The following is a 13,379-nucleotide window of genomic DNA, read 5'->3' on the forward strand; positions in this document are numbered from 1 at the left end:
CTCGCATGCGCACTTCCACATCACCTTAATTCATAAATATTAGGAGTAAGTAGTAGAATTTGTTTCAGCTTTTAAATATAAAGCTTCACCACTGCCCCCATATCTCCAAAGTTTGTTTAATAATGGACACTTCATCAATGGATTCTGATTCTGCCAAGACCCATCCCAAGACTATCATCTGGGTTTCAATAAGATCACCTCTCATTCTTCTAAACTCTGATGTATTTGGTCCAACCAACATAACCTTTCCTTAATAAGGGGAGGGAACGTCGACTCAGACCATGAGAGACCTGCATCGGGCATATTCACGCCTTACAAGGCGCAGATTGGAAGTCTATGTGGGGCACCACTCCTCGCACAGACTAGAGCAATGTGTGATTAAGTGCCTTGCTCAAGGGCACAAACACGCTGCCACAGCTGAGGCTCGAACTTGCGACCTTGAGGTAACTAGACGAACGCCTTGACCACTTGGCCACGTGCCCAACACAAATAAAGCATAAAGCATGCTTTCCTTAATAAAGCATCCCCTTAATCCTGAGAATCAACCCAATAAATCCTCTCTGATATGTTGCCAAGGTATCTGTAATTATCTTTAAATAAGGAAATTAAAGCAGCATGCAAATGTCCAGATGTGGTCTCAGTACAGTTGTGGCACGACTTCCTCACATTTACACTTCATTTTCTTTGGACTATAATCAACATTCCGTTGGCCTCCCTTTCTGATTTGTCATACCTGCATACTAACTTTGCGTCAAGTGCAAGAACAATCAAATGCTTCTAGATGCCAGAATTCTATAGAATCTATACATTCAAACAACATTCTGCTTATCCATTCTTCCAGGAAAATATTTCCACACAGTATACTTTGAGATACCTTTGTCCACTCAAATATCTGTAATCTTTATGTTCTCTTCACAACTCTCTTTTCCAGGATTATAATGAGAGCAGATAAAGGTTTCCCATTCACCTGTCATTAATAAGACTTATAAATCACTGAGAGCCCTGCACTGATCCCTTTGTAAACTCATCACTTACAGCTGAAAAATACCATTTATACTGCCTCTGTTTTATGTTGCTAAGTGATCCCCTATCAATGTTAAAATACAGTATCACTTCCAACACCATATATTGCAATAATCTATATGTGTCACCTTATTGAACTGCTTTGGAAATCTAAATGGACTTCATTAACCCTTCTTGTCATATTCTTAAACGCACCTTAAAGTTTGATTCAAAGTAAAGTTTCCTCCATAATGCCCCATCAAGAACTCCAACAAGCAGAGACGCAGCACAATTTATATATGGATTAAGGCCTCCTCTATATTCTCCCATCAAACACTCCTACAGCAGTATCTCACATCCTTGGTCAAGTTCCCTCCATACTGGCACATCAAGCACTTCACAGCAGGCCTATTATATTAAATATTGGATAATGTTCCCTTCTACCTCTTCAAACACTCCCAGTGAGCAATCATAGCTGTTTGACATGGAGTTAAAACTGTATCAGTAGCCTTTAGCACCCAAGCTGGGCACAGCCAAGTTTAATACAGAGTGAGTCTCCGCTAAACTATCACGGACTGGTGCAGGAGTAAATACTTTCCTTACCCAACCCAGAGACATCTGGAGATTATTGCAGCCAGCCACTAACACAGAGTCAGAATTGACATCCATAGTGAGAAAGGTCCTCCCAGCCTGATTTGAAGTCTCTCATTCATTCCCTGTGGGCTGAAGTTGCTGCTTGACTGTATAACCACTGAATGTGAAACCACAAACACGAGGAAATCTGCAGTTGCTGGAATTTCAAGCAACACACATAAGTTGCTGGTGAACGCAGCAGGCTAGGAAGCATCTCTAGGAAGAGGTACAGTCGATGTTTTGGGCCGAGACCCTTCGTCAGGACTATCTGAAAGAAGAGATAGTAAGAGATTTGAAAGTGGGAGGGGGAGGGATGGAGCCAAGAGCTGGACAGTTGATTGGCAAAGGGGATATGGGAGGATCATGGGATCCCCTTTTCTTTCTCCCTATGCCTCCTGTCCCATGATCCTCTCATATCCCTTTTGCCAATCAACTGTCCAGCTCTTGGCTCCATTCCTCCCCCTCCTGTCTTCTCCTATCATTTCGGATCTCCCCCTCCCCCTCCCACTTTCCAATCTCTTACTAGCTCTTCTTTCAGTTAGTCCTGACAAAGGGTCTCGGCCCGAAACGTCGACTGTACCTCTTCCTATAGATGCTGCCTGGCCTGCTGTGTTCACCAGCAATTTTTATGTGTGTTGAATGTGAAACCAGTTCCCTGAGCACTTCCATCCATTTCCTTACCTCGGGCAGGTATAGTTCAGCTACCCAACCTGAGCCTGACTCCATCCGCTGATACATGCGTGCATGTTCCACCAAGATACTCGTGTCATGTAACACTGGTTCAGTGTTCACGTTATCCAGATCAGATTAAGTCTTGTTGATGGCTAACAATTGTGTTGGCAGGATGCAGTGAAAGTGCTTGACCTGGCTGGAAGGCTGATGTTTGGGTGTCAAGTTTGAGCCCATAGGGAAGTGAAAGCAAACATTGCACAATGCTTTACTGGGAGCCGGCTTCATGTTTGCCTTAGTTGTGTAGTCAGACAATCACTTCTGCTGATAGCCCATGGATGAAGAACCACAACCCGGGCTGCAAGTACATTTATCTGGCAAGGGTTTCAATGCCTCCAGCTCAGGTAAGGCGATACGAAGACAAGGCCAGGTTTATACCAGAGCAGATTTTAAGGGCACGTGTGGCTGAATATGGAGCTTACTCTACACCTGTTGCAATAACATTAAGAAAGTGTGGAACTACAGTAGATGTGAGCTTGCAATGCGATGATCCACCTCACCTGCCCAGGTGTGAGGCACATAGTCCTTCACTTCAATATAAGCAAATAGCGTTGCCATGGGGAGCAGATGGTTAGTCTCATTCCGCAGGCCAATATGATGATATCCTGTGGAGAGAAGGGCACCCCTTTTAGGTACATTACCTAGCAGAAGGTTCAGCATGACCAAGGGAGAGGGTATTAGGAGAAGATAAATAATGTGGGAAAGGAAAGGAAATGTGAAATAAAATCAGAAAACACTTCTGTGAAGGAAGAAAAGGAGTTAACATTTCAGGTCAGTGACCTTTCAATTCTAACTTCAAACATTTCTTCACAGGTGCTGTGTAACTTGATGACTATTTCCATCGGTTCGTGCATTATATATTGTTCACATAAACCATGATGGAGTTGCATAGTAGTATCTGTGAAATGGAGTTCAGGCGTGTCACTGGGAATCTGAGTCATTTTTATTACATTGAATGTGAACATTGCTGGCAATGTCAGAATTTATTTTCCATCCTTAATTGCCCCTGAACTAGGAAGGCAGTCAAGAGTCAACCATGTTGGTGGGATCTGGATCACAAAGTCCCACAGCTGCCTTATGGATATCTCCCACTCTGCTTCCTGTATGGACTCCAATTTATTTTCCCAGCTTCTCTTTCAAATCTGCTCTCATAATGAAATCATCCGCTCCTGGACCCACCTATACCTACCAGGTTGCTCCACCCTTTCCCTCCACCTTTTTATATTAACTATCTCCCCTACGTTCTTTTTGGTCCAGATTAATGGTCTCAACGCAAAGCACTGACTGTCCATTTCATTCCTTAGATACTGCCTGATCCATGGAGTTCCTTAGTACTTTGGGTGTTGGCTCCAGTTTCCATCTGCAGTCTCTGTGCCTCTATATACCTTTACATAAATCTGGGTGCATGTAGTTGTGGCTGTGTGACATGTGAAAATGTGGAGAATGTTCATAAATAATAAATAGTAGATCAGTCTGTATAATGATGGGAAGCATCTATGCTTTAAGTACCTGTTTGGACAGCAGTAACTGATAGAATCCTCTGTCCAATGAACTTCCCACTTTCTTCATACGTGGCAATTCTTACAAAAGCCAATTCTGGCACAAGGATCTGCAAGTCAGGAAGTTTCTTATTAGACAGTAGCTAAAGAGTAATTCCCAAACAGGCAGCTAAATCAACTCAGAGACCGTATTGATGGAGTTGGGCAGTGAACCAGCAGAGTGAGAGGTCTGAACTTATAGAGGGTGGCCAGATTGTCCTCGACCAGCCCACTGCCCATTTTAGCCACTGCTTTCACCATGCCAGCCCAGACTGAGGTCTTCCTGATGGGGAGACTTGAGCAAGCTGGCCCTCCATCTTGAATCGGGATCTCACAATGTCCCAAGTCCCAAGTTCCCAGTTTCTCTGGACACACAGTAAATGAGATAGAGACCCAATCAGCCCAGCTCACACTGAGATGGGGTTCTGGGATCACACCCAAAGACCCAGGGCTAAAAAGCTCATGAAGAACTTCATGGAATTCTACAGCATAGAAGAATGCCCTATGGCCCACCGAGTTCATGCCAAACAGTAATCACCCACATACAGTAATTCTTTATTCTCCTGTCACTTCCATCAACTCCCACAGATCCTACCAGCCACCTACAGATACAGGGGGCAATTAACCAACTGACCTGTAGACCTTTGCAATGCTGGAGAAAACCAGAGCACTCAATGAAGGTGGACAAGAAGTTGGGATTAAACTGGGTCTTTGAGACAGCATTTTTACTAGCTGCACCAGTCTGCTTTCTCTAGCGTAGTGAATCCGTGGACAAAAAGAATGGGCTGGTAAACAGAACAGCAACAAACAGGAAGGCTGAGGTCAAATGAGCCTTCTCAGATGGGTCTGGGGTCCAAAACGCTGGTTCACATGGTGCTTAGGTACAGGGGCACTGGGGCTGTTGTCTGAAATACTGGGATCTGGTGAGTCTGTATCCTGGGAGCCTGTCTCACATGGTGAGTTTGACCCGGAGTGTACACAGGGCATTGTGTCTACTTAGAAACCGGCTGACATAGTGGCTGGGGTTCAATCAAGGATCTCAACACGTACGGTGCTTAAACTAGGTCACCAAGGTCCTGGCATCTTGTGAACCTAGCTAATACTGGCACTGGGGCCTAATGAACAGGCTCAAATACCAATAAAAGTGGGGATCTCATGATTCTGCAGAACAAGGTGACTGACATCTATTAATCGCAGCTCACGTGGGGACTTGGGTCTACTATATTTACTCATATCCACATTGAAATTCAGTAGGTCAGTAGGTACATCTAATGTCAGAGAAATGTATACATTATACATACTGAAATTGATGACTAGTGAATCGGTCTTCCTTGAGGCCTAGGCTTAGGGTCCTATGAACATGTTTACATGGGTCCCGGGACAAATGAGGGCCTGGCTCCAATGAGCAAGATGATCTCAGGGAGGGTGTCTGATGAGCCATGTTCACAATGGCACTGAAACACTGAGCTGGGAGAACACTGGAATCCATTACTAAAGAGATTCCAGGGCATTTGGAAAATTGTAACATGTTCAAGAGTTGATATAGCATTATGAAAGAGAAAATGTGTTTTTCTTTCACAATACTACATCAACTCTTGCATGTACCTCAAGGATGTGTGCTTAGCCCACTGCTCTACTCTCTTTACGCCCATGACTATATGACTAGGCATGGCTCAAATACCATCTATAAATTTGCTGATGATACAACCATTGTTGGCAGAATCTCAGATGGTGATGAGAGGGCGTACAGGAGCGAGATATACCAGCTAGTTGAGTGGTGTCACAGCAACAACCTTGCACTCAGTGTCAGTAGGACAAAAGAGCTGATTGTGGGCTTCAGGAAGGGTAAGACGAGGGAACACACACCAGTCCTCACAGGGGAATCAGAAGTGGAGAGAGTGAGCAGTTTCAAGTTCCTGGGTGTCAAAATCTCTGAGGATCTAACCTGGTCCTAACGTATCGATGCAGCCATAAAGAAGGCAAGAAAGTGGCTATATTTCATTAGGAGTTTGAAGAGATTTGATTCATTATCTAAAACAATCAAAAAGTTAATAGATGTGCCATGGAGAACATTCTGACAGGCTGACTATGGGATGGGGATGGGAACTACTTCACAGGACTGTTTTTATTTTCTTTCTATACTATGTATTGCATTGAACTGCTGCTGCTAAGATAACAAATTTCACAATACGTGCCGGTGATAATCAACCTGACTCGGAGTCTGATTCTGTTTGGTTATCTGGAAGTCAAGTTTATTGGCATATGCCCAAGTAGGTGCAATGAAAAGCTTACTTGCAACAACGTCACAGCCATATAGCATCATGTAAGCAGCATTCACAAGAAAAAAAACAAAGTAATTATAACTTACATTCAACTTTTACAAGAAAACAAATACGTTGATTTTTGTGCAAGGTGGTCAAAGTGGTCCTTGAGGGGGGATAAAATGAGAACCATTATATTTGGATTCCCAGAAGCCATTCCACAAGGTGCCACATCAAAGGTCACTGCACAAGGATCTTTTTGTTTTTGAGATGGATGTAGTTAGTGTGGTTCATAAACAGAAAACAGAATTAGATGAGAAAATACTGTGGTGCCACAGGGATCACTACTCAGGCCTCAACTATTTCTAATCTCTAGTAGTGACCTAGATGAAGGGCAAACTGTAGGCACATTTGCTAAGGACACAAAATCAGGTGGGAGAGCAAATTGGGAAAAGGCCACAAAGAATCTCCAGAGGGATTGCAGAGATTAACGGAGTAGGAAAGAAGTTGGCAGGTAGATTATGATGTGGGAAAGGGTGAGATTAAGACTTCGGAATTAAGAATGAAAAGAACAATTTCAGTGGAGTGTGAGTACAAACATTGTGGTGTGAGGGGATCAGAGCGTTCTAATAAAAGTTGAGCTTACTTTCATATGCTTAAGTACATCGACAGGTGCAATGAAAAATGTACTTGCAGCAGGCACATAAGCAGTATTCACAAGAAAAACATGAATTATATGCAATGTTTACAATAGAACCCAATTAGAACAATAATTGCATGAAGAACAAAATTAGTATGTAGGGTACAGCAGGCAGTTAGGAAGGAAAATGAAATATTGGCTCTTATTGCAAGGAGTATATACAGTATGTAAGAGAGATTTAATACAACATGGCACCATATGCAGAAAGGTTGAGCAGATTGGGCTTATATCATTGGAGTTTAGAAGAATGTAAGATGACTTTATTGAAACAAAGTTTTAAGGGGAATTGACGAGGCTGGGTGCTGAGGGTATGTTTTCTCTTGCAGGTGTATCTAGAACAAGGAGACTTAATTTCAGAGGAAAGTATGGCTCATTTAAGATGAAGATAAAGAAAAATTCTTCTCCGAGGATCATAACACTTCAGAGTCATTGATTAGATCAAGAGGCATTGAATCTCGAGGGAGCAGAGTTACGGGAGAGAGTAGAAAGTAGTGTTGAGGCTATGTGTGGATTAGCTATAACCTTGTCAACTGGCAGGCCAAGCACAGGAGGACGAGTGGGGCTTCATCCAACTCACGTTCCAGCAAGAGGACTGGGGTCCAAGCAAGGCAATATAGACTACCATTCACCTGTCTAATGAGCTGGCTCACCTGGAAAGAGAGCAAGGCTTTAATAGTTGTCTCTGAGGCAACATCCTCCCAAAAATAGCTCAGAGAGTTTTGTCTTATGTCTGGTTATTGTGGGGACTGGTGTCTGATGAGTCTGTTAGCATGGGGATGGGGTGAAGTTAGTCTCATACATCCAGTGAGCCCAGCTTACATGGCAATTGGATCTGGAATCTCCTAACAAGTTCATATGGACAGCCGGGCTTAACGATCCTGGCTAGGATGAAGGCTGCATATACTGTAATGAGCTTGTACTTCTTGGAGGCTGGGGTCCCATATGTCTGGCTCATGTGTAAGTGAAGCTGGAGAATTAATCATTAATGGGACTAGGCTGTATCTGCAGGAGGGGACACCATGTTTGTGTTGTCGATACACCGTCTTCAACACTGTACCTTTTCAAAAAGGAAGGGTTCCTTGTCCCTCCACTGAGGGTTGATGGAATTTTGCTCAAGGGACAATTTTGTTCTGAACTTCTGCTTAGGATCATTGGGGAGTCCAAATAATTCCACTTCAACATAGAATCTTGAGTTGCGATCTGACAGAAACTGCCCAGATATAATCTGCAATAGGAAATACCAGGAGTTAAAGATCACAGTACATGATCTGTTCTATTCAAAACTACCTTAAAGGCAAGGTACACTGTGGGTGGTAGCAGTAATTCAGTGTTGCCTAGTGATGAAAGAGGACTAGGAGCACAGAGGATTTATCTTAAGGCTGCATGGTCTTCTGGTGGTCATTCAGCTTCTTATGCAGTCATGAGGTTGACAGCCAGGCAGGTCAATGCCTGGGATGAAGCTGCAAGGATAAACTCGCAGTACCGGAAAGACCACAAGACCAAAAAAAGGGAACAGAATTAGGCTATTTGGTCCATCGAGCCTTCTCCACCATCTCAGCTTCCCTCTCAACCCCGTTCTTCTGCCTTCTCCCTGTAACCTTTGAAACCCTTCTTATCAAGAACTTATTAACTGACTTGGCTTCCACAGCCGCCTGTGGCGTTGAATTCACAGATTCACCACTCTCTGGCTAAAGAAATTCTTCCTCATCTTCATTCTAAAACAACATTCCTCTTTTCTGAGCCTATGACCTCTGAACCTAGACTCCTCACATCCATTCTATCTAGGCCTTTCAACATTTGATAAGTCACAACGAGATCGCCCTCATTCTTCTAAATTCCAACGGGTTAAGGCCCAGAGCCATCAATCTTTTCTATTCTAGTCCTCTCAAAATGAATGCTAACATTGCATTTGCCTTCCTCACCACCGACTCAACCTGCACAAGGACTCTCAGGTCCTTTTGCACCTTGGATTTTGTTTAGTTTTCTCCCCACTTAGAAAATAGTCTATGCTTTTAGTCCCAAAGTGCATGACTCTACACTTCCCGACACTGTATTCCATTTTCCACGTCTTTGCCCCCTTTCCTAATCTGTCTAAGTCCTTCCACAGCCTCCCTGTGCTCAAAGATGATGTACTGTATGTATTCTCTAATACCGTTATCCAGCAGCTGCATTATTAACTTCAATATTGATATCCTCATCACTTACCTATCAACAACTCTATCAATTAGGGCAAATATCCAATGTCTACTTAGTTCACCTCAAGTTTTTAGCATCATACCCATATTCAAAGCATGCACACCCTCCCAGTTATTCAACATTGAGAGGCACGTGGAATCATCAAAATCCACAAAACATGCAAATTTATTGTGTCTGTACCAGCAGGAAAGACTTATTCAGCCTAATTCTTCCTTCTAGCTCTTGGCTATTAACTTACTTTGTAGCTTGAATACTTCTTTGCTTATTGTCTTGTTTATTGTTTATTATTTATGGTAATGCCTGCACTGTTTTGTGCACTTTATGCAGACCTGGATAGGTCTGTAGTCTAGTGTAGTTTTTGTGTTGTTTTATGTAGTTTAGTGTATTGTCTCATGTAGCACCATGGTCCTGAAAAACGTTGTCTCATTTTACTGTGTACTGTACCAACAGTTATGGTCGAAATGACAATAAAAAGTGACTTGACTTGACTTGATCTGCAGTAGCCACTGCAAATCTAAATGGAGCATCATAATTTCAGTACCATTGATGTCCTAATTGTTATTAAACAGAATCCAATAATCTGCACGTGATGAGATGCTGGACACAATTCCCTGCATCCACAGCAGGGGACAAAGACAGCACCTGTCTCTAAAACGTTTCAGGGTCTTGCCTCTCAATTCTGTTTCCATTGTCCTGATAAGCCTTCAGGAATACCACATTTCCTGTTTCTATTTCAGGTTTCCAAGATGGCATTTTGTTTTATTTTCTTCAAGATGCCTGTGTTCCACCGGTTCCATTTTCCCCTTGAACTCCAGTATCCACAACCCATCCAGCAACACCCCTTCCCCCATCCAAAATAAAATCTGTTTCACTACTACTTTTCTGATCTTTAAGACATTTGTGAACACACATCTTTTAGTTACCCTAACATCACCTTTGTTAGAGGCTTAGGAGCATAATATATTTATAGACAAGACCAAGTTCAGAGTATTCAGGGCAAAGTGCCAGATAGAACAAACATTAACAGCTGGGATAGGGATATAGTTTGCAGACAACTAAATAGGAACGGACAAATTGAAGCCTTTGCATCTTTACTACAAGAGCTGAAGGACACAATCACAAACAATTGCTCCATGAAGAAAGAGACTCCACATTCATTAATCAGCCAAGCACTGGTTGACTTGATAATCCAAATTATGACATTACTAGATACATTAAAACAGCAGCAAGCCCACTGAACCTACTCTGCAATTCTATCCCAATACCATGTTGTGCCTTTTGTGCCTAAAACTCTATCTTTTTCTTAAATGTGTTCAGCTTCATGGCCACTACAGACTTCTTTGGTAAGGCAGTCCCTGAGGAAAATGTTTATCCTCCGGGAAAAGCCAAACTACTGGAGGAGCACAGCAGGTCAAGCAGCATCTGTGATGGTAAAGGGATAGTTGATGATTTGGATTGAGACCCTAACCTCTTCTTCAAGGAGGTTTCTCTTCACCTCAGTGCTCAATGTCTTAACCCATACTCTGACAACAACAAGGAAAGTATTTAAAATAAATCGTGCTTGCAGAAGGGACCCTTGTTTACTTGTGGGATGTTGATGAAATCATTAACTCTTGAAGTTGAATAAAATCCAAACTTTACCAAAATGGACAATGAGCTTGGTGCAACAACATCTATCTGATCAGCAGTGAAAGGATCAAACTTCTTATCCTGACAACGCAGCAGCTTATGCTTCAGAATATAGCCACACCGCCCGTTGAACTCAAAGCATGAATTGTTCAGCTGCATGGGGATATCTAAAAGAAAGAAAGGAGAGAAAATTATCAATGATAAATCAGAAAATAGTCCCTGGGGTTAGCTAGTCAACCTGAAGAACATAATTAGTTTTAGAACTATAGGGTCGATAACTAGTCCCCAGGATTCTGTGTCAGAGATCACAGTCCAGGGTGTAGGTTCAGCATCATAAGGTGAGTAACAAAGGCCCAAAATCACAATCAGGATGCTCAGTCAGTTTCTGAGATCTTCAGATCACAATCAACAGATACTGAGACAGCATTAAAGTTATCAGGATTGGGATTCATGTACCAGCTCTTTTGTGAAATGCTGACCTGAGAAAAGCTGGAAATCTGGAGTAACACAGTATCCCAATGAAGGGTCTTGACCCAAAACATTATCTCTCCCTCCATTCCCCTCCACAGATGCAGACTGACCTGCTGTGTTCCTCCAGCATTCTGTGTCACTTCAAAAATAATAACCATCTTCAAAATACTCAATGCAAAAGGGAGCCCTTCTTCAAACATTATTCTAGAAACTGTATTCCACTTGTTTTGTTAATTTAAGACACAAAAGACTACAAAGTGCAAATTTGAGTTAATTGAAACTTTTGTTATCCAAACCAGTTTATCACACAGTGGTCCTTTCCTCATTTTTGAGTGGTCATTTCAGTGATCTTTTATACCAACATATTGGATTCAGAGCCAACTTGCTCACGGAAGGCAGAGGGTGGTTGTAGATGGAGCCTATTCTGCCAGGAGGTCGGTAACCAATGGTGTTCCACAGGGATCAGTTCTGGGACCCTTGCTCTTTGCAATTTTTATAAATGACTTGCATGAGGAAGTGGAAGGGTGGGTTAGTAAGTTTGCAGGTGACACGAGGTGGGTGGATTTGGGGATAGTGAAAAAAGTTATTGCATAATACAATGAGACATTGACAGGATGCAGAGCTGGGCTGAGAAGTGGCAGATAGAGTTCAGTCTGGAAAAGTGAAGTGATTCTTTTTTTGAAGGTTCAATTTGAAGGCAGAATACAGGGCTAATGGCGGGATTGTTAGCAGTGTGGAGAAACAAGAGGGATCTTTGGGGTCCTCGTCCATAGATCTCTCAAAGTTGCATCTCAAGTTGGTAGGGTTGTTATGAAGGAGTATGGTGTGTTAGTCTTCATCAGTCAAGGGAATGAATTCAAGAGCCGTGAGGAAATGTTGCAGCTCTATAAAACCCTGGTTAGAGCACACTTGGAATATTATGTTCATTTCTGGTCACCTCATGTGGAAACTTTAGAGAGGGTGCAGAGGAGATTTACCAGGATGCAAGTCTTATGAGAATAGGTTGAACAAGCTAGGACCTTTCTCGAGGGAGGATGAGTGGTGATTTGATGAGTGAGGTGTACAAGATGATAAGAGGACTTCATTCACCAAGTGGACAGCCAGAAACTTTTTCCCAGAGTGGATACGAGCGGACGTAATTTAAAGGTGATTAGAGAGAAGTATGGGAGGGTGTGCGGATGTCAGAGGTGGGTGTTTTTTACACTGAGAGTTGTGGGTACATGCAGTGCACTGCCAGGGTACTGGTAAAGGAAGAGACATTAGGGACATTGAAGAAACCCTTAGGTGGGTACATGGATAATAAAAAAATGAAGGGCTATATAGGAGGGAAGGGATAGAATGATCTTAGAGTAGGTTAAAAGGTCAACACAATATCATGAGCCAAAAGGCCTTTGCTGTGCTGTAATCTTCTGTGGTCTATATTGCTAACTCTATTTAATCCATTGCCTACTTCTCTCTGAAAGTCTTCAAGTTAACCCATTATGCCTTTTACAATCTCTGGTGGCATACTTAACTCTCTTGTGATCATTATCCTATATTAATCTCATTGCTTCTCTAGTTGATCTTTATCTTCATTGATCTGATTAATTTGCTCCTTAATCTACTTCATTCATAGTTTAAATTTGATTATTACTCTTACTGCCCTATAGGCGTCTCAGTTCCAATCTCCATTACCTTTTGTCTGTACTTTCATCAGTCTCCATACTTCCCTTCCTAAATCTCTTCACTATTCCCTCCTCCTTTAAAGAACGTTATAGAACATACCAATCTAGACAAACTTTTTGCCATATGCTCCAATTTATGGTTCAATGTCAGAGATTTTATCAAATAAAAAATGATGAGTTTTACCCTGTTAAGCATGTGACATAAATCTTGCCCTCAACTCTATGATTACTCTTTTATTGACCTGGTTTCAACAACACTCAGGAAGCTCAGCACCATACAGGACATAGCAACCTGTCTGATAGGCACCCCATCTACAACCATTCACTCAGTGCACCACTGCCGCACAGTAGCACAATCTGTACCATCTACACAACTCAACCAAGATCCCTTCGGGAGCACCCTCCAAACCCACCTACCAGCTAGACAGACAAGGGCAATGAAAGGAGGGATACACCAGCCTTTGCAAGTCATCCTCAAGCCACGCACCATGCTGACTTGGAAATTGTCTCTGTTCCTTTTACATCATTGGGATCCTATAAAATCCTATAACTCCCT

The 13,379-nt window shown here is 42.5% G+C and overlaps 1 protein-coding gene across 1 annotated transcript in view; it reads right to left on the reverse strand.

The window, feature by feature from the left end:
- The window catches only part of LOC134340389 (1-phosphatidylinositol 4,5-bisphosphate phosphodiesterase beta-2-like), a 186,493-nt gene that overhangs the window by 54,276 nt on the left and 118,838 nt on the right, over positions 1 to 13,379 (reverse strand). Inside the window, exons 19-22 of the mRNA XM_063037964.1 lie at positions 10,701 to 10,855; positions 7,921 to 8,088; positions 3,874 to 3,973; positions 2,865 to 2,969 (exon numbers count right to left, since the gene is read on the reverse strand). Of these exons, the coding sequence (XP_062894034.1) occupies positions 2,865 to 2,969; positions 3,874 to 3,973; positions 7,921 to 8,088; positions 10,701 to 10,855 (528 nt within the window). The remainder of the gene's footprint in view (positions 1 to 2,864; positions 2,970 to 3,873; positions 3,974 to 7,920; positions 8,089 to 10,700; positions 10,856 to 13,379) is intronic.

Source organism: Mobula hypostoma, chromosome 1 (genome assembly GCF_963921235.1).
Source record: "Mobula hypostoma chromosome 1, sMobHyp1.1, whole genome shotgun sequence".
Classification (NCBI taxonomy): domain Eukaryota; kingdom Metazoa; phylum Chordata; class Chondrichthyes; order Myliobatiformes; family Myliobatidae; genus Mobula; species Mobula hypostoma.